Below are 27,752 nucleotides of genomic sequence, written 5' to 3'. Positions count from 1 at the left end.
ACCCAATGTCTTAGGGGGGAGATAAGTTGTTTCATTTTATTGTTCTGTTATTACAGCTCTGACTTGATGTTACCTTGCCCTGGCTTAATGGATTAAATCCAAAGGGGTGCCTTCCTGCTTTTTTCTAGTCTTCAAGTTAACCTACATACAAACTAGTTTGGGCTGTGCCCTGATGTGCTTTGGCATTAAACATGAGTAAGGCTTGATGGAAAGCAACTAATTCATTTTTTTTTTTAATTAATCCACATTTTTCAGCTCACTGTATCATTGTTTGCCTCGATTTTGCCAGAGGTTTTCTGAAGGGCTGATAACAGCAAATAAGGGTTTGCTTATCTGAAAGTGAAGGATTATCATGTTCAGGAGAAAGGAAGCTATTTCCACTCTTTCTTGGCTGCTTGAATTATACTTCTGCTAGTATAAGCCTACTGAGTGAAAAGAGCCTGCAATAGCAGGCAAGATTCGTGTCTTCAAAGTTTAAGGTAAGTTTTCTTATGGTTTTCCTCATGTACTACTGAAGACTCAAACAGGAAAAGGAAAACAAATCCATGGTGAGCTGCAGGTACCCGTTGGGAACTCCTTCCACGGGTGAAGCCCATGCTGATATTTGGTGCCATGTGGTCCAGCCATGGTGGGCATCACCCCATTGCTCCCAGCTCCTCTTACTGAGGTGTGGGTAGGTGGTGCAGCATCACTGACCTGGGTTAGCTGGCATTTTGGCTTGCACAAAGAAAGGGAGAACAGCTGGCAGGGGCTGAGGTGAGTCATTCAGTCAATTTGCACGTGATCCTGGGCAGGAAAATGTTGCAAGCCCCGCTGAGGACAGAGAAATAATACAAAGGGACCTACAGAGAAGCAAGAAATATGAGCAGGAAACAATAAAATGAGATTCAGCTTGGAAAAATACAAGGGAATACACGTGGGGAATAATATGTAGCAATAACTGCAGCAGGAGGAAAAGAACGGGAGAACAGAAAATCTGGAGGGGAAAGAGGAGTTCCAGCAAGACCAAAAGTGAGCAGCAAATGAGATGTTTTGGAAGGAAGGTGCTGAGGTTAATGTGCTGATCTGGGGCTTGAAATCTGTCTTGCTCTCCCGTGGGCATCGCGTTCCAAATTTAAGCACGGGACACTGATGGCAGCAAGCTCCACTTATTGAAGTGAAAATGCCTGGTGACGGCTGTACGGGTGCTCAGAGGTGGTGCTAGCATGGGAGGGATGGTTGTCTTCTTCTGATAATACCCAGATCATAAGGAAGCCACCTCAAAGTGGTTCTCCACGGTGTGTTGAGCTTGTGTTGGTGGTGTTTGGTCTGGTGCTGGTCCTTTGTAACCCATGAGCTGGTCCCTTGTGACCGCAAAGCTCAGCAGCTCTGGGTGCCATGGGGCCTGCTGCCATCCCTCAGTGCTGCACCAGCACCTGCAGAGCAGAGGCCTGAGGGGTGGAAGAGGCTTTGGGGGGGATTTAGGAGCGTTAATGATCACAGTGAGGTTGTGCACAGCTGCCTCAGGGTCACCCCACCCACCACCCTCCCACCAGAGGAGGCAAGCCCAGGGTGCAACCTCCACAGCCCCAGTGACCAGCAGCTCCCTCTCCAGAGTGACACTGGGGCGGTTTCCCAAGTGAGGGGACAGCCGGGAGAACAAACACGATTTTGGCCTTGCCTGGATGAGCACCGTGTGCTCTTGGTGGGCTGTTGGTGACAGTCCAGCACTCACGGATTTTGCTCCCCACCACTAGTACCCCTTACAGCCTGTGGCATGGCAAATTCCTGACCACTTCAGCGGAAAGAGCCTGAAACCGGTAGCAATGTATTCAACAACAAGCACTGAAAAAGAACTCCGTATACTTCAAACTTTGAATAAGTGAGACCATAAATTTAAGAGGTGTAAACAGCAGGACAAAAAAAAAGAGGGATTGTTTCGGGCAGTCTGGGAAGATGAAACTGAGTAATGGGCTGAAACTGAGCAAGCAAAAAATGCACGCGGCCTTTCAGGGAGGGTTTCCTGAGCAGTGAGTCACTGAGCACCGAGCTGCCCCACAGGGAGCGCTCAGCCGGGGCTGCGGGGTGGGTGAAACGCCTGCAGAGAGCTTCCATCACTTCTTGCACTCCTCTACGGCTAAAAGTGTATTTTTGTGCTGTGCAGCAGGTTTAGAAGAGTGCCTTCTTCTTCTTCTTCTTTTTTTTTTTCCTTCCCTTATCTCCAGGTTTTAGCCTCTTAATAAATAATAAAATCAGAAGAAGAAAAAAAAAAAAAAAAAGAGGTAAGAGGGAACAACAGGCTCCTCTAGGTAACAAATGCTCAGAGTCGCTGCACTCCCCACCCCAGGGACCTCTCAACAACTGAGTGCTGGGAATGCTGCATGGCCTCATCCCGGAGACTGGCGAGCCTGGGCTGGACCTTGCTGGCACAGTGGGGCTGTGTTTTCCTTGTGAGACTTCATTTTTTTTGCTAGTATGGAAAAAATCCCTACTTAGAAGGACATGGCTGTGAATTATGAATTTGGATAGCATCCCCCTGCTGCCCCTGTTCCCAAACTGAGCCCCTTGGATCATTAAGTCAGCTCCACCAGGCACAGGAACTGTGGTGCCAGTGCCAGGACAGGAGGCCATGGGCACAGCCGGGCACCCAGGAGGCTCCCTCTGAGCACCAGGCAGCACTGCTGTGCTGGGCGGGTGACGGAGCCCTGGCACAGGCTGCCCAGAGAGGCTGTGGGGTCTCCTCCTTGAGGAGCTCCAAAAGCCGCCTGGACGTGGGCCTGGGCAGCCTGCTCTGGGTGTCCCTGCTTGGGCAGGTACAGGGGTAAGGGCACTTATAGAAGAGACAAGCTTTTCCTGAAGGTGAAATCAAAATCTAAATTTGTGAACAAATTGGTGTTACAGACACCATGCATTCACTGCTCCTGTCTGGAGGTGCTCCTGTCACCTCCATGGCCCCATCACCCTTAGGGGACAGAGCCCACTGGGCCACAACTTTCGGCCATGCACGTGGTGGGTGTTGGTGCTTCTGTTCTTTAAAAACCCATCCGAAAATCCAGACTTTGTTTTTGCTGGGCTGGTCGGACACGCTCTTGTAGACAGAGGCAAGTGAGGCATTAACTGAACAAAACAATGACGGCAACAAAGCAAACAAAAAGTCACACCATAAAGTATTTATTAAGAAACAAAGGGGGCTTTTTTCTTCATCTGTAAGAAACACTTTAAACCAAGCACCCTTTCAGAGATTTAAAAGCTATATCAAATGTTAACATTGGTTTTACATTATTATACATGACATAAAAAAAAAAACAAAAACAGCACATCTCACAAACTTCCTTTTATTACAACTCAGGTTTCTTTTCCTTCAGCTGTAAATTAATTTCTACAGACTTTAAATTTAACTTATTCATATTTATTTATTTATTTATTTTTAAAAACAAGTAAACAATGTACAAAGGTTCACCTGAACGTCACGGGTGGGAGCAGGTGTCCTTGTTGGGGGGCGCGCAAGGAGCGCGGTGGGCAGCGGCCGGAGCCGATGGCGATCGGGGCTGGCGGGGACACCACATCAGTGGGCTCGTCGAGACAGCCCACCTCCTCAGCACCCAGGGATGAGTATCTCCAGCTCCTGGACGAGCTGCTGGCACCAGTATTGGCACTGTCACCACCACTGTCCCCGTCACTGTCACCGCGGGACCTGCAGGCCGCTGCTCCCGACGCGGCAGGAGGCGAAGGCCGGGCCTGCGAGCCGGCGTTTTTGTAAAGGTCACACACGCTGAATGGGGAGATCCCGGCCAATAACAGCAGATCGGGTATAAATTACCTATTCATTTTTCCTATTTCAGTGGTCAAAAACATTTCTCCCTTTCTGTAGGCTGCCTGTGTGTGTGTGGCGTGTTTACAAGTAAACCGTCGGATTTGGCAACGCTTCCACGCGAACGCGCGGTTTTAAAAGAGACATACAAAAAATAGTAGTGTCACAGTTATTGCTACGTACTGATACAGTATCGGAAACAAGAACCCTTTTGCCAGCTCTGGTCTGCTTACAGCCATTGCCCGGTCTGGGCTTTGCCCTTAGCACACAGCTGCAGCATTTAGTCTGAAGAACAAACGGACTGAAAGGCAGAGACCAGGTTTTCTAAGAGACAAAATCAGCCCTAAAGACTGTTTTGCTTGTTTAAATACGCCTGGGGTGATACATTGCGATTAGCATGGTCTGATTATTTCCTGTGTGCTGTTGCCTGGCCAAACTCGGGTGGCATTTACCCAACAAACGCACGGTGCTGGCTGCAGTGCCCCCTCCGCAGGTGCAGCCTTTCATGCGTTGCTTGGGCCTTTTCCCTCATCCTCCACACAGATTTTTAAACATCGTTGGGCCTTTCTGCTCCCAAGAATAATCCAGGATGGATTTCCAAGCTCTGCAAGCCCCTGCTGGTTCAGTGGGACCAGGGTGGGCTGGCCCACATGGTCCCATGGGTGGGCTCCATCATGAGCCTGCGGCAGGGCCTGGGCCCATCAAGCCCACGCACACGGGTTGAGTGTTTAATAGGAGGCGAGGTCAAACAAGGTGTGTTGGAAGTCACAGCACAACCTTCCTCGGTAAGCATCGCTTCGGCTCCGACAGCGATCACGGAGTCGAAAATTTGTGCTGGTGGCTGGAGGAGCAAGTACCTCGCACCCTGTTCGTAGTAGGAAGTCCGCAAAGAGACAGAGTTTGTGCAAACCACTACCAGTTCCTGATCTTGAGGCAAAAAATCAAATCAAGAAGGGTTTCAAGTGCGCTGGAAGTAAGAGCCGAGTAATTCATCTGCTCCAAGTTCCTACATAAATACCAGGTTCAAGGAAAAGTTGTTCTCTGCGAGACTGAGCACCGCGTGGCAGCTCACCCGGGGCCCAGGGCCCAAAAAACCATGGGAGCTGGTACCAGGAACTGAGCAGAGAGTGACGGCCCTGCTCAGGTTCAGTGGTGATTGTCTGTAAAGCAATGGGAAATGTCACTAAGGAATTGGAGGAGAGGAGAAGAGAGGTTTCTTAAGTACTGTGGTCTCGTACAGTGGAACAGAACTCTTTCTACGAATTATTAGGCAAATATTTCTGACCATGTCATACCTGAAGGGCACTTAATGGCTCCGGCATTTATCTCGCAAGCACAGTGATCTGCAATGCATATGCTTTTTAAGCATAATCCTTCACCACTGTAAATCATGCACTGGAATGAAAGCGTATCTGGAAATGTTAATTCAGCGATATCATCCTACAGTTTCTGGCAATGGACCCCGATGAAAATAAATGGTTTATAAACACTGTCTGACATGCATGAGCCTTTCAAAATTATTTACAAGCGATGTTCTGGGAGCTACGTTCCAAGGAAGTATTTCTCCTCTGTTCGGCTGGGATATGAAAAACCTGTTGGGCTGGGAGGGGGAGGCAGCTACACGGCGGCGCTACACGGTCACGGCCGGGTACATCTTCTGCTCGCCGCCGGTGTGCGGGAACGGGGACTGGATCTGCCTGTAGCCACCCTGCAAACCGTCCAGGAAGGGGGCCACGGGGGCGAGCGGCACCGAGTCGTGCTGGACGGCGTAGCCCACGTAGGGCGGGTGCAGGTACTGCCCCTGGTGCGGCACGATCTGGGTGGCCTGCTGGCAGTTGAGCACCGAGAAGTTGGTCGGCATGTTGACGTAGACGTTGTTCATGGTCCCCTCAGGCAAGCAGCAGTTGGTCTGCGACCTGGTCGGGGGGGCTCTGGCCCCCGAGTTGGCGCTGGAGCTGGAGCTGGCTGCGGTGCTGGACTGCCGGGAGGAGGAGCCGCGGGAGGTGCTGGCGCTGGGGATCATAGGGATGGTCTCCATCAGGCGGGTGCCCCCGGGCGCGCGGCTCTGCTGGGGCTCCTGCTTGGGCCGCAGGCACCGGCAGCAGCACGCCGCCACCAGCGAGCCCAGGATGATGAAGGCAACGAAGACGGAGCCCACGATGAGGAACGGCACGTAGATGGGCACTGCAACGGCAAGGAGAAGGTGGGTGCTGGGAGCACGGGCAAGCTGCAGGAGGTCCCCTCCGCCCCCTTTCCCAGCACCAAGCCCACCTCAGCTCTGTGCGCTGGGCGATGAAAGCTCAGCATTCAGCTGCACGCTTACACAGGGCAGCTAAAACCAAGGGCTGGAGCTTCCAAAGCATCTTAGACGTTACCATCAGGGAGCTAAACTGCACAGCTCACACCTCCCCAACTAGAAAAATTAAGCGAGAGCGCCCAGTTTGAGCAGTGCCATAGCAAAATGCTTTGGGACCAGGACTCCTGCTTGGGATCACGGGATGGTCAGACCTTGCATCGCATCCCTCCACATTGCCAGCCCTCTCCATCTGCTGTCAGCCCTCAGGGCAGCCCCATGGCTGACTGTGGGGCTGCTCCATGCCCTGGAGCAGCCCCACATCTTTACGGATGTATCTGGGAGTGATGAGGGGATGGGATCTCCCTTCAGTGCTTTCAAATGCTCCAGATGAGCCCGGGCTTCACCATGGCCATCAAAACTCGTCAGCTTGGGGATGCAGACAGGGCTGCAGAGCCCTGTGCAGCTCCTCCCGACCAGCTCTAAGGAAGCCACCACTAATGGTGGGCACCAGACACGGGGCCAAGGAACGGGGCCACCCCTCACCACGCGAGACGATCTCGTGCAAGAGCTGCTGAGGGGGCGACAGGCCCGCTGAAGTCAGCGCAGCTCCTCGCACAGCTGAACACACGCAGTGGGCTATGGGCCAAAAGGCCACATTCTTCCCTCCTCTCTTCTGTAATTTTAACACTCCCTACACAAAGGCCTCACGAAGGATCGTGTCTCCTTCTGCACCCAGCGAGACAGCGGCTCCTTGGCAGGTGCATACACTTGCTGCAGACTGCAGCACACAAGTTTTCCGAGAGTAAATCTGCCCTAATTATAACATCACTTCAGGCTACTTCTAGCGTGCTCACCATGTGTGGATGGCAGCAAATGTGCTGGAAAGCCACCGAGGCTTTTTTTTTTTTTATTGAAACAGCAGTAGAAAGACTCGAGTTTACCCTTGAAACTCAATCTCATGAAGGAGCCGTCTGAACTGGTGGCACCCAAGCTTGGCGAGCGCACACAATTAGAGCGGGACCGGCCACGAGTCACTCAGAAATGTCATGTCACTTTTTTTTTTTTTTTTTTTTTAAATCTACTTATGGGCTGTTTGGTGTTCTTTTTTTTTCTCTTCACTGTTTAATTGGGAGCACAGTGGGGGCCGAGGGAGCGATTAAGCAGCGACGCGCAGACCCCCGGCAGCTCGCTGCGCCCCAGGCCGCTGGCGAGCGGCGTCCCCTGCTCCGGGGCACGGCAGCGCCGGGTCCCTGCAGCCGCAGCAGCGTGGAGGGGGCGCACCGCCCGGCTGCCTCTCCCACTTCAACCCTCCGCAGCACCACCCCCGCCCCCCTATTCCCACTCGGGGCAGACCCCAAACCACGCAGAGCCGCCGATCCCCGGCACGGGGACCCCCCCATCTCCCCGGGGGGCTCCTCCTCACCTGCCGCCCCGTCGGGGCCATCCTTGCCGGGCCGCCCGGGCTCGGCGGCTCCGTGCCTGCGGTCGTTGTCGCAGGCTCCTTGATCCAGCCTGGCCTCGGCGCTGGAGCAGCAGTAGCGGAGGGCGCAGCTGCCGCAGCAGATGGTGGCGTCGCCTCCGTCGAAGCGCTCGGGGCACTGGAAGCCGTCCCTCCAGCCGCCCTGGCCGTCCATCCAGCCGTGGCAGTACTCCCCGCTGCCCGCCGCCCCCGCCGGCAGCAGCCAGCCCAGCGCCGCCAGCAGCAGCGGGCAGCAGCAGCCCCCGCCCCGCATGGCGCACACCGAGGGGGCGGCCGCTCGCCGGCCCCCCGAGCCTGGGTGGTGCTGCTGCTGGTGGTACTGGTGGTACTGGTGGTGGTGCTGGTGGTGGCGGCGGCGGCGCCGCCCGGCCCCCGGCCGCGGCTCCCGGCGCCGCATCCCCGGGACGGCCGGGGCGGGGGGGGGCGGCAGCGCTACCCCGACCCCGCCGCCCCCATGGCTCCGCTCCGCCGCTGCGCGCCCCGTCCGGGCTGGGCGGGGGTCCCGCGCCCCTCCCTTATATCGCCGCCCGCAGCCGCCCCCCCCCCTCACATCCCACACCCCGCCCATGCGCCCGCCCCCGGCCCCCGCCCCGACGGCGCGGCCCCGGCCCCCTCACCCCCCCCCAGCCTCGGGATGGACCCCCGGGACCACCCCACACACACCACAGGGTCCTGAAGGAGGCGACCCCCCGAGGGGCTGGGGGTGTGGGGTGGTCTTCTCCTCAAGAGGTGGGTCTGGTGCCCGCCCCCGCCCCGCCCACGAGACGGGAGAACAAGTGGAAAGTAGGTTTTTATTATAATAATTATTAATATTTTTTAATAAAAAGGCTGAAAATGGGGGGCTCCCCCGACTGAGCCCGCTTGGGAAATCTGTAAGGTTCGGCTCCTTTTCCAGCTGCAGTTTTGGCAGAGGTGGGGGCATGCCCCTGTCCAGGGCAGCCGCTCCTCAGCCCCTTGCTGCTTTCAGCGAGCCCCAGCCCAGCTGCAGCCCCCGGCCCGAGCCCCCTGCTGCAAGGAGAGAACGCAGAGGCAGCTCTCCCCCCTCCACCATAGCCCCAAGGGGGGCAGAAGCCCAGGGGTGCTGGCCTTGGATATAGGAGCTGGTTATCGACATGGTGTGGGTGCAACAGGTTGGGCAGCGCCAATGAACGTGGTGAAACAGGCATGGAGCTGAAGGACAAAGTGTGAAATGCTCCATGTCGACGTCTGATGGTCCTGAGCAATCCTGCGCCTTCAGCTTCAGTGGTATTGGGGCGACGAGCACCAGGTTTTGGGGTGCAAGCGGCAGCCAGCTCCAGCCATCAGCCCCGGTCCTGGAGCGCTGTGTGGGAAGGCGGCTGCCTGCAGACAGAGGTGGGAGCCAGGGGGTCTGCCCGAAACCTCTGCCAGGCCCTTAATGCAGAGATCAGCCGGCAGCGTCACTTTCCTTAAACCTGGGTCAAACTGATGCTTTCATAATAAGAAAAACAGCTTTCTGGTTATACGCGGCACGCAAACTACTTCCCCAGCCCTTATGAGTTGCTTTCACTGATACTCGGTAAGGTCAGCCCTTTAAATAGCAACAGCAGAGGATCAGACATCGCTCTCCTTTCTACCTTGCTGTCTCACCCGTACGTATTCCCAGTGCCGAGCCTCGATCACAACAAATACCGGCACCAGATCCCTTGCAGAGATTACCCACAAAAGCTATTTCATATATTGCAGCTCAGAGTGCGTCTCGACTTGTCTCTGTGAACCCAGGGATAATTATTCTTTTGTGAAACTTAAAACATGTGGCACTTGGGGAAGTGATTCAGAATGCATTTAGCAATGGACTAATTAGCAAAGATTTTTTTTCCAGCTGCATTTTGAAGTCAGTTGGGTAACATCTGTATGATTTATTCAAGTATGAAGCTCTTCCACACACACAAAAAAGTGAAAATACATAAGTACAGCAACAGCCATTTCTGCTCCGCTACTTTTCCACTCACTTTTCTGTGTCTAGCAAGTTCACATTAACTCAATCTACTTCAAAGTAAGCCAAATGCTTCGCTAGAGCCCCACATCCCACAGGCACTGAATTCAGAGGCTCCTATCAAAGTGTGCATCTCCCAGCTTTCAGATGGAATCGAAACATCACAGGCACGTTAGAGTGGGCAAAGATCTCAAAAGCCTGGAGATAACGCTGATCCCACAGTCCGTAAGTCTCTGTTACCCGCTCCAACTTTATTTTGCTCTGAAACTCTCCCAGATTTTACCACCACCAGTCACAGCTTCCCGAGGCCTTCGGCTCACCACAAATTTTGTTACCAAATGCAGGAGAGCAAACACCAAGTTTTATTTTTCTATTGTAAATGAACCATGAAAAAAAAACCTGTATCAGAATTAGGGATGGTGTAAGATGACCACCAGCAGGAGAACCACCACGCGCCAGGCGGAGGCCGAGGCCCTGCTCTGGTGGCAGCGAGGCCCCACGGAGCCACCGTGGTGCAGGCAGGCAGGAAGGGGCAGGACCGATTAGGGGAAGCTGTAACAACAACAAGTAGCTAACAACAACCCCCCCTTGGGTTTTCACCTCACAAATTCCCCAAGATGGAGGTGGGAAGGCAGAGCTCCGTGGCTCTGTTTTGTCTGGAAACCTTCAGAGCCCACAGGACGGCCAACCCCGCCATGCGGCCCACCGGGCTGCCACAAGCTGCTCATGTGATGTTTTGGGATGTTTTGTTTCCCCTATTGCATTTCCAACCCATGCTCTGCAAATTGCTGCCTTCCCTCTGTGGTACAGGGGCACAGCGATGGCAGCGGCTCCTGTCCCGTTTTCCTTTCGGCCCAGAGGAGATGGATTTCAGGCTGCTGATGGACGCATTTTTCTCTGGCCCTTTGGGTTTTTTTGTTTCATTCTTTGTAAACAGTAAGTGGATTTTATCCACTTTGGTACAAAGGAGATTAACAGCTCCCCGCTGCCCAGCCCTGGACACTGAGCAGGCACATTTACCTACCTTCCTCATTGTGTTTAGCTGGTGTATCTGCCATCACAACCTGTCAAACAGCTTCACACCCTCCTCAGAAACCTTCAAAATCTGCATTCAGGAGCTTCCTTGGTTCTGCAGTTGGATCCACAACATCGCAACTCCAGCTGCTGGGTTAAAGCTCTGAACCCGAAATCGCCCCCTTCCCTTCTCCCAGAGAAAAACTAGCACTAATTGCCACAGAACTAGCACTAATTGCCACGTTTCTCATGTTCAGCTCACAGCACATAACAGCCAGGACATGCTTATCGCAGCAGACAGATTTGTGCTGCTAGATTTGTACACACACAGCATCGCAGCTTAACACTTCGCCAGCAGATTCCTCTTCCTGGCAATATAAAATAATGGAATCCATTCACATCTGAAAGCCAGGTTGAAGGTGTATGGGTTTAGTTATTAAGTATATATATAATAATAATAAAAATTATTTTTTAATTATAAACAAACCACACTGGAGTCAGAAATGCCTGCGTTCTGTATATTTGTCCTGGCAGAGTGACTGCTCAGTAGAACCGTATCCCCCTGCCCGTAGAGCAATGCCTTGCTGCCCCCATGCGAAGTTAGTGGGAAGGGAAGCATCGCTGAAACCCCACAGAGACAGATTTTGGACCAAGAACCGGCATGGTCAAGAGCACGTCTTTTGCTGCCAGGCGATGCTGATGTAACTCCTGGGATGAGGATAGTTGCCAGAATATATGAGCTTAATTAGCAGGGCTTCCTTCCCTTCTTGCCCTGGTTATTAGCTATCTTTTATAGCAGCATAGCTATACCTATGGTATCATTTAAACACCGTCGGCATTGTTAGAAAGCCCAAACTGCTGCTCTCATTGTGGTATTGCTTGAATGAGCTGGATTATTTTTTTTATTATTTCTGCTTAGGGAACATATTTAATATCTACATTTTAAAGTACAATTATTCATAACAGAAAGGCTTTCTTTTATTGGCTCTCATTTCCTGGAAAATAATTAGAACAAGACGATCCAAGAAACATCTTGCAGAAAGAGTCAAGGGCTGTAAAGAAAAAAAAGACCTATGCTGCAGTGACACGAGGCTCACGTGCTCCCTGGGCGCCTGGGTGGGAACCTTCACAGGCACCCAGCACACCAGTGGGCAGGGACTTGGCTTCTCCTCCCAGTGCTCGGTGTCCCTGTGCACACAGCAGTGACATGGGACATCGGCACCCCGCTGTTACAGGCGACGTGCACACCTCTCCTATCTCATGGCTGGCTCCAAAACACATCTCTGCTGGAGATAAGGGGGCTGAGGGAGGTAGGCTGAAGGGAGCGAGGTGAGTGGGCATCTGTAAGTGCTTGGGGACACCTCCCAGATTCACCGGGGCAATGTCACAACACATCACAGATGCTGCTTTTTGTCAGAAAATGTCCCCCAGGGTCAGTGCTGAGCCCAGCGCCCATCTCACGGTGGCTTTGGGGCTTTGTGCTGCCTGACTCCTTGGCCACAGTGAATACAGCTGCCACCTTCCTCCCCTTGAGTCTCGGCACATGGATTTTCGGAGCTCCCACTTACCCCAGGCCCAAGCCTGCTATCACAGGATAAAAGCTGATGTGCGTGGCTTCAGCTTGAGAGTGCATTTCCTAATTGAATTATTACTGCCATGACCAACTGCTACAAACAGAACAAACCCTTAGGTTTTTCTCCCCCACACTCAGAGCATTACCATACCCAAAGCCAACACAAACAGCGTTAAAACCCTTCCCTCTTTACTCTCAGAGCTGACTTACAACAGAGCTTCAGCATCAACCTCACTTTGGTCCTGCAGACGCAAGCAGTTTCGCCCTCGTGGTCTGCACCATGTGAGCTCGGCTGATGGCCAGAGCAGGTCTCACCCTCCCTGGGGATAAAGCTCACTCCTGCTTCAGCTGCTGGGGGCATGCCAACACCTGCCTGCTCCCCCAGAGCTGTTTGTGGGATTTAAGCCGCACACCGCTACCACAGGGGTAGGCAGCGGTGACATTTGTGGCAGGGAGCTCCTTCAGCCGGCCCCTGGCTGAAGCACTCAAAATAAGAGACTAAAAAGAACATTTTCCTATTTGAAAGTGACACGGTTCACATTGCTAAGAGACATTTACAAAACGTTAAAGCTAGCACTTTCCTCCTGCTGTCACTTCTGCTAGTTTTGTCTGGTCTGAATGTGAAGTCCAGACAACCAAGAAATGCTATCATTAACAGGATTTGAGATTTTTGATGTTTGGAGTAGCTTCTACTTAGGTACCTAACCATGGAGTTAGTAGACTACCTTTAGCTACCCAGCTGTACATAGTTTGTGCTACCCCCTGCAAGGTTTCACCCAAACAGAAGTCTGTTCAAGCTGCCTGCCACTTCTTCCCTGTAAGAACTTACTTCTCTTATCAAGTGTACCAAATTACAGTTCAGAATTAAGTTTCAGGTAATAAACTGCTACTTGCTTTTGATTATTCATCTAGTCTGTGCTCCTCACCCTTTTTACTATTAGCACAACCAGTGTCTAACCAAAACCTCATCATCCTAGCTTGCTTTTGTGCCTGGGATGATCAGCCCAGAAGCATAACCTGCTGGCACCACACACCGCATCAAACACACAGAGCCAACACGCTATTTATTGCTCAGGTGGCATTTACCAGCCTCCGATCAGCGCAGGGTTTTGGAAACAATTACACTACTGTCTAGCAAGCTGCTGTCCTTGTGCTGTCCGAGTAGACGCCGTACAGTGACACCTGTGTTAAAGAGACAAAAAAAAAAAAAGGGAAATCCATCAGTCTGGGACCCTAGCTGAACAAAGTAGAGGCATCTTTCACTGGTTCAGCTATTGACCTGGTTAGGACAGGAGTATGCATTCCAAGTTTCCCATGCAAGCGTTCAGCAGACTTGACCTGATATCCTAGTAGGGGCAAATCTATACCCAAACTGAAGTAAAATCAACCCAAAAGCTTTTCTAGAATTTTTCAGAAGCTTCTAAACTCAATCATAAGCTGTTTAGAATAAGCTAGAATTGCCTTACTTCTAAAAGGTAAGGAAGCAAAAGGCGAACTACTCTTTGGAAAAAGCGAGGTATTGCTTTAGATTCAGCAGCACACTCGCTTCCTCACCGTGGCACTCAACTGCAGTGATGGGCTGTGAAAATTAAACTCCTGAGACTGAGTAAAGGCATTAAATAATAAAGTTTGCAGCCATGCAGCCAGGTGAGTCACAGGGATCGATCAAATGCTGAAGTTTAATAAAACCCTACAGCCTTAGAGAGAGGTGCAAGAACGTGCGAGTGACCTGGAAACAAAAGGTGCACAACGGTGCCTGTGAGGGCTTTGCAGTAGCAGTGTAAAAGTGGTTGTCTCCTGCCACCTGGTGAAAGCAGCGCTCACTAACAGAGCTGTTGGAATCCTGATACAAAATCCTTTAATTTTTCATGTTTTTTTTTTTGGAGGTGGTTGTTTTTTTTCCACCTAGAAAATGAAACTTCTACAATCACGTATTTCTACCTGCTACGCATTAAAGCAATACCAAAATTTGTTACAGGTCCAGTTGATTTAGGACTACGAGGATACCAGCATGCAAGCATTCAACGCTGAATTCAGAAGAGGCGATCCCAAGGCAAATTAAAACCAATTGTCCCATCGGCAGCAGGAAGGCTGTGCTCCACACCCTCTCCTCTCCCCCCTCACCACCTCCATCCTCCTCTCAGCAACGTACCTGTCCATGAGGTGGGAGACCGCATGCCACAGCTGGGCTGAAGCTCCAGGGTGAGGCAGCGGGGAACTGCTGCAGGCAGCACCTCGGTCTCGCTCCCCTCCCCAAGCCCAGCCAGGGATTTTCAGCAGAGGTTGTGTGGATCTCCTGCCACGATACTTGCAGGTGGCAGCGTCCAGAGATACACGTTTAAAAGGGAAGGGAGAAGGGAGGATGGAAAGCGCTAGACAGCATGATCCACACAGTTAAGTGTGTAACTTACTATTTTATTCCATGCCAGTTTTTTCCTTGTAAACTTGTGAGGTTTTCATAAAATAAACTTCTAGAGTGCATAACGGAGTTACATTCTACACCAAGGACAGGTTTTCCTATACAGGTACTCAATTTCTCACAAAAAAAACTGTAAGTTACTTCTTTATATCTTCTGCAGAGACATTACAGGTCCGAGCTGACGTAAGATTTTGGATTACTCCTACTATTAATATGTGAGTAGAGGACTGGGAAAAAAGAAAGCCAGAATGAGTTTTCCTCTTTGATACTGATGTCAAAGAGGAAAAAAAAGGTCAGAGTCTTTATTCCTGAGTTTTATACCTTTTTTTTTTTTTTTTTTTTTTTTTTTTTAAATACAAGTAGGGTTCAAAACAGTCATGTTATGAATGTATAGGTGGAAGGACATGCCAGGATTTGGCTTTCAGATGCTCATGGTAAGGAAGATGCATGAACTGTATCCAGCTTCCCCTTATTAACATCCTCCCTCCCAATGAACAAGAAAGCCATCAATACACACAAAACATTTGCCAAATTTGCCAGAAACAGACAAATTTGAGAGCAAAGAAAGTTGGGAGATGCTGGACCAGGAGGAGGTTCAAGAAGAAAGCAAACCAAGGCACACCTCCTGTTACATGTAACGTAGTGAGAGTAATGAAAAAAATCCTTCTGGTAAAAGAGGCCACAAATAAGTTTACATTACAGCTGTATGACAATGTCTTAAAGAGAATCACATCCCACATATGTTCCACCTCAATCTTCCTCCCGTACATATTTTTCTTTCTTTAAAAGTCTGGATTATTTGCTCTTATTTCATTTCATGGTGTTTAAGTACAGGTCAACTTCTTGACACACCTTGTAGAAAAACTTATTCAACTATGAACGTATCTACGTTTTGTGCATTAATTGTATTATATCAGTTTACATTGAAAAAAATGAAATAATAATATATGTAATGCTGATCCATGAAAACCATGGCTAAATTCAACAACCAGAGTAATGTTTTGGGAATAGAATTACTTCAAATTCCATTTTGGCCACTTGTTTGTACTTCAGCATGCAATTATTTTATTACATAATCATTTTTCTACTTAGGCTAAAAACTATTGCCTTGGCATGAAAAGAAACAACAACACAGGTACACAGGAGGCTCAGACTGCCTTGGACTTCACAAAAAATACACCCCGTGCTGTGTTACATTACAGCACCACTGAGGTTTATACAGCCAGCGTTAAGAGATTCTAGACAAAACCTCAACATATTCCTTCCCCCCAGCCCTCCCTTTCCATCCAGAGATCAGCGCCATAACTTCAGAAAGAACAATTTTACTCCAAGTTCCGGGAAAAACAATTCTACGTATTAGCCAGTGATGGTTTTGTTTGTCCTGTAACAGAGGAAGACAAGAGGAAATGATCTTTGAAATAGGCAAATATGTATTACAAGGATCACAGCATTAATGTTTTATTGTTTGCACAATGGTAAGTTGTTGCACATATGGACAAACAGTACACACTTAGAATTAGTTTCACAAATCGATACATTACAAGAAAAGTCCAGTGGTTTAACATATTAACTATCAAAAAAGCAATAACAAAGGAATACAAACGTTACGGTTTTGACTGCAGCCCAAGCAGTTTTTAAAAGGTCAAAATCAAAATAAACTTTTAGTTTTCCCAGACATAAAAAAAAAAACACACATTATATCCCTTCTTAGGGGAAGGGTCACAAAGATGCAATAACATACAGGTGTACAAAAGGGAAGAATTCTGTGCTCAGTTTCCCTCAATTTTACCAGATCAAGTGATAAACCGAACATTTGTCAAAAAGCAACCGCTACTGAATGCAGACGTTTCCAAAACATACAAAATGGTAATAACACTTCAACAAGAGAAAGCAAATAACTCGCTCAGTACTAGAAAAAAAATCTTACGCTCTGTAACTGTTTTAAAAAAGGTGCTTTTGTGAAAATGATTGTGAATATTAATTTGATGCATGTTATATACAAAACATCATCTAGAAACAGCAACACAACTCCAAAGCTCCACATTCACTCACACTTCAGCCTGTATCTCTATTTGCAAAGATTAAATGGATCTATTATTTCTCTCACATAGGGTGGTACCTCCTTAAGGTCTTGTCCAGCTATTTCAGAGTTGGAAACACAGCACAAGCAGCTAAGATGTAGGATGCTAGATTCAGACTCTACTGTTGCAGTAGCTTAACCTTCAAATCACATCATTTTTTTCAATTCTTTAGCAGCAACTTACTGTACTATACCTTGTATTGAAAACAGATATGCAATAGCTCTTATGTCAATGCAGGTAGCACTGACTAGAAGAAGCTGGTGAATCAACTGTTTTGTAGCATTTAATTCAGGTTTTCACTGCAATAGTATATCCTTATCCCCTCCAACTGCAGGGAAAAGCTCATCCAGCTTGACAACTCTGCAAGCAAACTTCGTAGAACCCTGAGCTTTCCACTGAAATCCTGCAACATCTCACTGTGCAGCTCAGGAGAAAAAATAAAATGAAACAGTTTGGGAACGTTACCTATGAAATGTCTGTGTCAGTATCAGATTCTTCTTTTGAGTTGGCTGCTAAATGGGTAAAAGTAAAGGGTTCAAAAACCACAGCTCCTAAACACTGTACATACACACCAAGCTTCGTGAAATAGTAAACATTGTACTTCAGCTGGTCTTAAACAACAGAACACGAGAAGCGGATGACACAGCCTGGGACCCACTACCTGAAATTCAGAAGAACCTCAAAATGTGGAACCAGAGAGTAACACGGAGAAACAGAACACACAAAGAAGAGGAGACCTGTCTGTGGGGCAAGGTTTGCACATCTGTTTTTATTTTATACATATATATATACACAGACATACACACAGATGTGTGCACTGTACTGTATATATTTACATCCATATACACAAAAACACCCTGAAGTAGATTTAAAGGCCATATCCAGGAACAGAAGATATGAACTCTAGTATTTGTACTAGAATATATTTTATCTGTACAAAAAACAAATATGCATATATTCATATGGTATAAAGCTTATTAACAAAAAATATTCTGCTACTAACAGTAGGTTAAATAGATGGTTTTACAAGATTCTTTAATAATGCAGTATAGAACATTTCTAAAACTAGGGCCAAAAATAAAAATACATAAACGGGATTCTATTCACAAGAAAATAGCTGTTCAATATGATTCATTTCGTATTTCAGACTAGGGAAAAGTAGCAAATTTTTTTTTTTAATTTTATTTTTTATAAATCTCACGGGATGCAACTGAATTAATGCATCAATCTAGAAAAATAGACTTTTCAGATGAACAAAGTTGATTCACTTCCACTTCCCTAAAAGGGGTGCCTATCTTTTCCCTCGCTTGTTTCCAGCTGGAGGTTTCTTCAGCTGAAGAAGTTGCCCTCCTGTCCCAAAGCCTGCAGATGCAGGATTAGACACCCCGAACGTCAGACCAGCTGATGCTGTGATGCCAGGATTGCTGAAGTTAAACCCAGATGTAGTCGAGCTGCCAAAGCCTTGTGAGGGAGGCAAAAATATTTTAAAACATAAGTTACATCAGGATAGCAATTCTGTTCTCCTTGAAGCTGTTAACACCAGCTACTGTATTACCAATATTTACCAATACCAATCTGAAATAGTACAACAGAAGAACTGTAATCCTCTCCTCAAGCTCTCAGTCTAAGTATGCAGAATATATTTAGATGGTTATGTGCATAAAGCAGGGTGGGAGGGAAGGCAGAAGTACAAGCAGACCATGGCCTGCACTCCTCGCCTCACAGCAGGTTCATGGCAAAGCTGTGAACAGCCCCCAGCCTCGTGTGCATTCCTCCATTTTCCTGCTAACTCAGAATACTAAGTAAGATTTTAAAAGAAGAAATCTTTCACCTGAGAGTCTCATGGATGAAAAAGTCTCTAATAAACTTAAGCTGTTCTTCCTAAACTAACTTATTACTTCAAGAATGTACCTGAGATTGCACATAAGCACTGCTTTCTATAGAAAACATCATGAATACAATTCACAGTAAAGCTGTATGTGGTCTATGGTGCCAGGAGTTCCAAAGGCAAGGCTAAAGTGCACATGAACTACCTCCATATAGCTGCTTCTGCTTGCAGGCATTATTTTGAAGAATGCAGGGAAGGCCGTATGGACTTTGAGTAGCGTTAGAAAGAAAGAGATGCATAAGCTGCATGACAGAAGACTGAAAATGTGTTTGTTAATTTAGATATGACCTGGAAATAATAGCTGGTAGGATACAAGTACCATTTAGGACAGCCACAAAAGTGTAAAAAGGCAAAAGGGAAATTCATCTAAATGGCTCTGTCCCATAAAATTCTTTTAAGAAAAAGAAAACCAACTCTTACACAGAATACTCAAAAATCTTTAGGAATAAACTTTGAACAAGATATACATTCAGTCTTGTTCCTGTTGCAAGGAAGGATCAGCTATGGAATAGCTCACTTCTAGGAGTGTTTGCACAGTCTTGAACCACAGCTACAAGATGATCAACAATTTCTTTGTTGAAGTAAGTATTACTTAGGTTTAAACAAATATTTTCAGAAAGTAAGTGACCACCTGCCCTTTGAAGGCACAAACTTAGCATCTCCCTTCAGGACCTCAGAGTACACCTCGCTCGTTGGGCATTCACACCTCTGCTTCCTCCAAGCCCCGAAGCACTCTGTCCACACCTCTCTTCAGTACCTCCAGGGATGGGGACTCCACTGCTTTCCTGGGCACCCCATCCCAATGCTACCACCCTTCTCTGTGAAGAAATTCTAATATCCAATCTAAACCTTCTCTGGCACAACTAGAGACTGTTTCCTCGCATCCTATCACTTGCCATCTGAGAAAAGAGACCCACGCCCTCCTCTCACAGAGGTCTGATAAGGTCTCCCCTCAGCCTCCTTTTCTCCAGACTAAGCAACCCCAATTCCCTCAGCTGCTCCTGTCTCGTTTCCCAGTCCCCTCACCAGCTTCATTGCTCTTCTCTACACACACTCAAGCAATTCAATAAATTTCGGACAAGCCCTTCAAGTAGGCAAGCCAAATAAATCATACAAACTTTCCCAATAACAGTTTTTGTTTGTTTTAATGCTACAGGGATAAACAGCAGATCTCAAAGGCAATCTATTCCCTTCTCCTATCTCCACTCCACAATAAGTGCTCTAAATGTAAAGGGATTTCCAGCACAGCCCTAACTGATTTACTAAATGCCCCATATTTAGAACCTGGTCATAGCTATTCTTCAATAACAACAGTTCTCCAACCCAAATTCCCAACTCAGCTCTTCAAAGCATGTCTAGCATTTCAGTTTTCATCAAAATAATGTGACACCCTCTATGTCCCCCCCAACATCATCTCTATAAATTCTGTTTATTTTTTCCCCCCTTTTCCCATGATTTTAGGGATTAAGGCTCTTTACAACATCCCCCCTCAACGCAACCTTTTTGATTGCCATCAGATGAATAAGGAATTGGGAATTAAGAGGAATTAACTTGGGAATTAACTTTTCTTAAGAGTTGGCTTTCCACAATGGAAGAAAGCTTTGTCTGTGTTTCAGAGAGAAAGGATGACAGTACACTTCCTATAAATTAAATTTTTAAATTAATTATACATCCGTATATCCATGCATCCAAATTCCCACGATCTCCCAACTATTTCAAGAAAGATTCAGAAATAAGATACAATTATCTTATGGTAAGTAATATAGGATCCAGAAACAAGCTTGTTTTATAAGTGTTATTTAAGAAATAGGACACACAAATTAAAAAAAAAAAACATTGCTAGCCTCATCATTTAAACCCATTTATACATACATATTAAAGTCTGACTACAGATCATATGCAATTCAGAAACTATGCAGCATAGGATTTTGGACGTAAAAGTTAATATGCTTCAGGACTACCAAACCTTTACGGAGGTTTTTAATGTGTAGTCCCAGTCTAGGTGAAGATTTTCATGAACACTATTTTATAAGCACGAAACGTTGGGAATTACATTTAGTTGTTTATGTTCCTGATTATCACTTTGTGGGTCTGTGACTCTTGAGTTAACTGAAAACAATCCGTATTTAATTGGATCCAACTCATCTGCACTGCTGAACAGAGACTGGGAGCACTGCCACCATAGCAGAGCCTGGTTTGAGGAATGCTGTGAAGTGACATCTAAATTGTCTTTGCTCACCACCAAGATAGTAAAACTATTTGTTTACTTTGGCTTGATACCTCATTAGTGGTGGACAACTGATCCATAAAACTAATTTTATTCTTATATTTTTAAATACACTGAAAATTAAGCTATATACTCTGCAACCCAGCAGCTTGAAATTCTGTAGTATTATTTGAAATATTATAAAGAAAGAATAAAAATTCAAGCAGTGCAAGTTTTGACTTGTTTCTGGTATTAAAAATAAGCAAAAAAAGGTTGATGCTTAGAACTGCATACTGAAAAATCAGAGATGTTCCATCAAAAATTTACTAGGGTGTTCATGATGCTAAATAGCTCACTAAGCTGGTTGTGTATTTCCACCTTATAACACAAAGCTTACGGTTATTCTGTCAAACTAGGCCTGTAAAGTACCTAACAGTAACCAAGGAACAAAAAAGGCACAGCAACTAACAAGGTACTGGCCCAAGGTAATGTTCTGGGTGCTGACTAATAAACAACCATTTACTATGGTTATAACAGCATTTTTTTTTTTTATTTTTATTTTTTTTATAAAAGAGAAACTTCTTTAACAAACATGCTACCAAAAGCTAATCCCAGGAGACATGATACTCCTTCAATCTGTCTCTGAAGACTATACGACAGACCACAGTAAGCTACAAGCTTCAGAAACAAACTCCTATTTAAAAAGTAAATAAATAGATGCAAGCTGTAGAATAGATGTAAGCTGCAGAAGTGACTAAGGTTTTAGACATCTGAGTTATGGAGAAACTACATCAATATCTTCATCTTCTCACTACCAAGAAAATAAAACCAAAGAAGTGAAATGATACTGAGATAGTTAACTCAATTGCCACAGAAGAGTTTTCAAACTAGTTAACACATGAATTCTAGATATCTACAAAGATATGCTACCTGTAACCTGCTATTTAGGACATCAAGGATAAGCAAAAAAGAGTTTTAAGGAAGCCTTCCAGACATCTACAAAAATAATTTCAATTTCTTTATTTAAAGTTAAATTACAGGTACGTTTATCACAGATTTATGCACTAATTTCAATAGCTCAGTAACACTATAACCTATGCATTCAAGTACTAACTGCATTTCTGTGCCTCAGGTCGCAACTGATCCAATCTGATGCACATTCTCCTGTTTAACTAGATAAAGACCTTTAAATGAAAAATAATACTTAGTTGATACTGCCAAGACCTTTAATAAAGCCAAAAAAACTTCTGAAGACACATTTAGCAAGTAAACAGTTACTCTCATTGTTACTTATACATGCAATTTTAAGCATATTTGTGTCAGGAGCTTTTTTAAGACTGTATAATAGTAGTTTGATTATAGAACTTTTGCTTTAAGATAAATGTGAATTCAAGAAAAATAAACCAACCTGCACTTAGACTTCCTGATGGTTTACTTGTAGTTCCAAACCCAAACGATGATGCTCCTGTGGCACTACTTCCAAAGGCAGAGCTACTTCCAAATCCTAGTAGAATAATAGTAAAGACATATAACAAAAAATTACAGACACAACAATTAAAGATATATAGGTCTGGGGCAAGTATTCTAAAACTAAACATAATTCTAAGCATTATTTGGTAAACAAATATTCCTGAGGCTAGTGCATCAAGTGTATCTTAATCTCAACATAGCATTGCTTTCTTGAAAAAAGCAGCGCAAACATGAAAGCCTCTGAGAAAATTATTTCCTTCCAAATACAAAACTGAGTAAAAGAACAAACTATAAGCGATTGCAGGTGGAGAATCCACGTTTAACAGCAATCAGCTGAGTTTAACAGCAATTTAGCCATTTGTTAAATTGTCAAGAATACACTATACCAAATGGGCCAAAACTAAGAAGCACAAGTTACATGACTTCCGTTAAAGAAAGCCGTAATCTTCATCCAAAAGAACTCCAAGAGAAAGAACTCTACACTTAAAGAAAGCAAGCTTTATCTTGAGTTTACATCTGGTTCAATTCAGGGTTTACTCGACCCCAATTCCAAGCTTACTGGTGATCAGCTTTACCTAACACGTGACAAAATAAGATAGAACCTGCAATAGAAATATAATTTCTAGATTTTTTTTTTTAAATGAAAAAATGTAAAATGCAGAGTGACAACTGTATAGCTGTAATAAAACTCATTTTGTTAATTTTGCAATTGTTATTTATAACTTCATACTGTAAATATTTTAGAATTTTAATGTGTGTTATTAGCATGAAGTGACTTCAAAGAAAAGGAAAAGCAAGTTGATATTTGCAGTTTGAGATAGAGGTGAGGTAAAATGAAGAGACTTTTTTTCTCCCCCCTTATCTGAAGAAGTTACCAAAATAAGAACAATATTTATATTCAATGAAATTATGCCCCCATCTTTTGTTTGAAGCGTTAGGGAAAATACTCGTAAAGAGTTTTAATTTTATGGAATAGAAAGTATCATTTGAATGCAAGATATTTTGAAAGATACTTTTTTTCTCATATCTAGTTGGAAATGAATTACCAAGAGTCAGGCAATTACCTGTATCAGCATTTCATGAAGCATAGGATCAATACGCTACTTATCTTATATCCTTGAGTGCAAAAGCTTATACAATTGTTACTAATAAAATTCGCAGACTATTTATCATAGCAAGACAGCATGTTTCCTAGCTAAAATGCAGTTTCAACAATAGATGTTAAGAATTGTACTGTTTAAAAAAATAAAAATCTGAAAGGCTGAAGCATTCATTCTGCTCATTGGATTCCATGAGCACCACTGCAGGGTATTCTGCACGTGCTTCTGTATTCTACACTTGCTTCCATTAGGAGGTTTCCTTGATTTGTCAAAAGACCAAAACTTCATATAAATTTATATATGAGATGACATAAAAGCAAGTGACTTCCTAATCAAAGAACTTGCGAAGAATACAAGTTAGGCCTCTAAGACAAAACTAGGAGCAGATGTCCATCAATTTAAAATAAAATGTTCTGTAGTTTATGTTGTTTATCTGTGTTCATCAATTTTGCCAGTCTGTAACCTATAGTCTCTTTGGTTGAAAAGGAAGAATTGTATGTTTAAGGCATCTAAAACATTGTGGGAATAACCTGATAAACCACAATCATTCTCCATTCAGCCCACTATTCTCAGTTATTTTTCCTGTTTGGTGTAGGGGCTTTTTTTTTTTTTTTTAAATCTGAGAAAGCTTAAAAACTGATGAGAAGGCACATTGGTAGACAAAGATAATTTCAAGATCATCGTTTAAGATAAAACTGATGCAATCTTCAAGCATTATGCATCACAGCAGTTACATCTTTCCAACAGCTGGTGATAGCATTTGAGATGTTACAACAGCGATTTTCATATTATGCTCAACGATCCAAATGCACAGCTGCAGACTGTGGCTGAAATGTGGACCGGGTGTAACACAACGCATTGTTTGTGCTCAGATATAACAATTGTCTTTGCAGATCTCACACGGGAGAGAAGACACTAGTGTCTGTTGATTTGCCCTGTAGGAACCCCACTGATCTAAGACAAGAAATTTTACATGCAGATAATCACTTTTCCACTTTTAGTTCTACTTCTGAAAATTCATTACATACAAATTAAAAATGTAGATGTGCATTTAAATTTTATTTTCTTATTACCACCTACTCTGAAACAGTCATGAGTCCTCTTGGTATATGTCCCCCATAAGCACTATTAATCAGTATTTTGGTTAAGTATTTTCCCCCTCACTTTCAAACATTGCTTTGTTTTGGAGCTTGAGAAAGACCTTTTTTCCCCTCCCACCTCAGCACTGATGTACAGTGACAGATAAAGCAAATGTTGTACCAAGCAGGATCCCCAAACTGTAGCTGTATATAACAGGTGAAGAACTTCGGTGAATTAGTCATAGCATGTTCCCATGTGCCCAACTTTCAATTATGCAACAAATTAATGCAAGCTGTAGTTACAGAAGGATGTTCTTGATGCACTTCCCTAGCTAAAGGATCAACTCCTTTGTGAAAACTTCATATTTTTCATCATGGGGTTTTCACTATAATACTCTATTAACCTTAGTAACTTTCTGCAAGGCATGGAGAAGTTTGGAAAGTGTAGACTGCCAACTGCAAAGGTCTTGCCCTGAAACAGATCACCCTCTTAGTGGAGTTTAAGGTTTACAAGAGATTCAGATGTGCGGTATAATAATTCAAGGAAACATTAGAAAAGTTAAAGTGTACCTCCAAGGCTTGAAGAACCTAAGCCACTTGATTGCAAGCCAGTGCCAATACCTGAGCCGAATGGCGTTCCAAAACTAACTCCCAGAGATGGCTGTGGCCCTGGTATAAAAAAAATGAGAACAAACTTGCCTTACTCTTTCATAGTACAGAGGTCCTTTATTTATTTATTCAAGTACTCGATCATGTGAACATCATTGCTTTCATTAAATCCCATTAAGACCCCAAGCTTTACCTCAAAATTCCTCACTTATCTGCCTCCACGTCCACCTGATAAAAACCTAAGAGAACACTGACTGCAAAAAGGTGAAACTTTCCCAAAACTAATAAAATCAAAAACACCATTTAGTATTTTTAAAACTTGAGCAGTTTCACCTTAAACTTAATGCATTAATCATTAATCAAAATCTTGACAGAACTGTAGGTAACATGTAGCCACCTGTATTAATGGAACCAGCAAAGGGATAAACTTCAAATTAAAAATGTAAGAACTGACACTACTCTAAAGCTATGTTAATTTAATAAATAGGAATTTTCAAATATTCCATCCAAATTTAAACAGAACACTATGATAAAAAACAAGACAATGACTTTATTTTATTAAATTTATTGTTCATTTTTAAGCAAGTCAATTACACAGTAACATGACAATTCGATTTTTTCCACACAAGTGATAACTGAGTTCTGTTGAGCTCTGCTACATTACACCATTCAATAAGGTAAACTAGTCAAACCACCTGTTTAAATAAACATTTACAAAAGGCACAATTCTGTGTACCTTAATGAATTAGATACATTCAAAATTTCAGAGTCAAGAGTTTGTCCCATAACTAAAAAAGCTGACAGTTTCCCTGCATATCCCCACTAAGATGCAGGACTGTCAATAAACATTTTCAGTCTGCCAAGATAAAATTTACAGCCTCAGTTCCTTTTCTTTTTTTTTTTCTTTCCTTTTTTTCTTTTTAAACCTTGGGGAATGAGAATCAACTCGCTAGCCTGTTACTAGCACATTTTAAAATACTTAATTCTGATAAATAATATATTTTGACAGTTTTCACAGTACAATCATATTCCTGTCTTTTTCAAGCACAGTTTTCAGTGCACTAGTTAAAAAGTTTCATCATTGAATACAAAATACAGTGCCAAACTCTTAATCCACACACATTTGCATCTTTCCTTAACACAAGCTTCTCCACCTTTGAGCATACTTTATGTATTATATGTGTGAAAGTCATTATTTACTCTAATATCACTATAAAGCTCCAGTGATTTCAGTCATTTTCCTAAAGAGTTATTAAAATTTGGGTTTAATTTCATTCAAAGCACCATCCTTCATACTACAAAGCTTCCTGTAACTAACATTTATCTGAAGTTTTAAAACATAAGCATTTCAAGCTTTTTAAAATCAGTTCAGTTTTTGAAGCTTTAAATGGAAAATCCTTTTGAATCAAGTGAAAGGCACTGTACATTGAAAAGTAACATTTTTGCAAGGAACACAAAATTCCTGTGATCCAAGCTGAATGACATCTGCATACTCCAAGTAGTGTTAAACTAAATTTTAAGGGCAACTAAAAGTTGTTAGCTTTCAGTCTCTGCTTAGCAGGAATAGTTGGAAAACCCAAGCTAGTTTTTCAACTAAAGAAAGTATACCAGATGTTTTAATTGCAAATGTTCACATAAATTCCAAACTAAACTTGTTTACATCCAGTTTAAATACTGACACATCTACCTAGCAGCTCTTATAAAATAAGATTTATTTTTTTATCAATAAAAAACAAGAAACCCTACACAAGTCAGTCATCTAATAAACTAAAAGAAGCCCCAAACACATATCCAGTTCCTTCTCCACTAAAGGGAGTGCACAGGTTTGCTATCTCAGTAGGAGGCACTGTTAGTGGAAGACCTTAAACAAAAACACTACAGTCCTCCAGGCAAAGCTTCCCCCCACCCCAATGCAACATGCTTTTCAGAGCCAGTAAAAAACATTATTCTAAAACACCTCAGATTATATAAAACAGGATCACATACCTTAGGCTAACAAGCTTTTCATTGAGCAACAGCATAGGATATTTGTTGATTTTGTACCATAATGTTCTGAAGGCATCATCGCTAGTTATAGCTCTTGTAAGTAAACATAATTTTCAATAGCAAAAAAATTAGTAATAAAAGGTTCTTCAATGCCAAAAGTACTAGCAAAAATTGGCACTTCTGGCTATTACAGGTACGAGACAAGTTCTTTATAACAAGCCTTTTAACACTTTTATACCTTGCTATGTTGCCCTGTGGAGCATTTCAGTTAAAGAACAGGACCCACTACAGAGTCCAGACAGGGCAGCAAGATTTGCCAAAGTGACAGTGTGCGATTTTTGTAGCACAGCTGGTCCTGACAGTGAACAAATTTAGTGTCACAACTTCAATCTGATTCCGACAAAGTAATACATTGACTAGTTTTAACCAAGATTAGTATCATTTATTTTTTTAACTTGTGTAATTTAAGTGCTATAAAAAAATCCAGTATCATTTTCTATTAGCTCTTTAATCTCAAGAGTCAAGCCAAAACATAACAAAGTGTGCTAATAGCTTGATAATGCCTCGACTAACTCTGCACTTCACCAGGTAAGGAGAGAGTAGCTAAGTTCTTGGGGGCACATAGGGGAATTTTGTTTATTTATTTATTTTTAAAGCAGAGGAAAGGTGAGCTTGAAAATTATTTAAGACAACTTAGTCTCACCAGGAAAAGATCTGTTTCAGCCTCGTGCATTTACTGCTCTTAATTCATTTGGCTTCAATTTTCTTTAAAATCTTTCACTTTAGACCCATCAATAGCGATAGGCA

At 44.4% G+C, this 27,752-nt stretch overlaps 2 protein-coding genes across 8 annotated transcripts in view; both read right to left on the bottom strand.

Moving 5' to 3' along the window:
• Positions 1-3,140: 3,140 nt before the first annotated feature.
• SHISA2 (shisa family member 2) lies at positions 3,141-8,027 on the bottom strand. The gene is made up of 2 exons (XM_082751668.1): positions 7,510-8,027; positions 3,141-5,974 (listed from the first exon to the last, which is right to left on the bottom strand). Exons 1-2 carry the CDS (start codon positions 7,961-7,963, stop codon positions 5,421-5,423), a joined length of 1,008 nt encoding a protein of 335 aa, XP_082607794.1. The 5' UTR covers positions 7,964-8,027; the 3' UTR covers positions 3,141-5,420.
• A 7,762-nt stretch (positions 8,028-15,789) lies between these two features.
• NUP58 (nucleoporin 58) overlaps positions 15,790-27,752 on the bottom strand; it is a 36,215-nt gene continuing 24,252 nt past the window's right edge. For 2 of the 7 annotated variants that reach the window (XM_082759747.1, XM_082759748.1), the window contains exons 14-16: positions 24,921-25,019; positions 22,110-22,205; positions 15,978-18,068 (exon numbers count right to left, since the gene is read on the bottom strand). In XM_082759747.1, the coding sequence (XP_082615873.1) occupies positions 17,899-18,068; positions 22,110-22,205; positions 24,921-25,019 (365 nt within the window). In that variant the 3' untranslated portion in view covers positions 15,978-17,898. Of the gene's footprint in view, positions 15,908-15,977; positions 18,069-22,109; positions 22,206-24,920; positions 25,020-27,752 lie in introns of those variants that run through there. The other 5 variants (XM_082759750.1, XM_082759751.1, XM_082759752.1 and 2 more) reach the window with 4 other exon arrangements.

The sequence above is a fragment of the Aythya marila genome, assembly GCF_965140915.1.
Source record: "Aythya marila genome assembly, chromosome: 1".
Classification (NCBI taxonomy): domain Eukaryota; kingdom Metazoa; phylum Chordata; class Aves; order Anseriformes; family Anatidae; genus Aythya; species Aythya marila.
The sequence above is the reverse complement of the archived record's forward strand: the minus strand, read 5'-3'. Positions and strand labels throughout refer to the sequence as shown.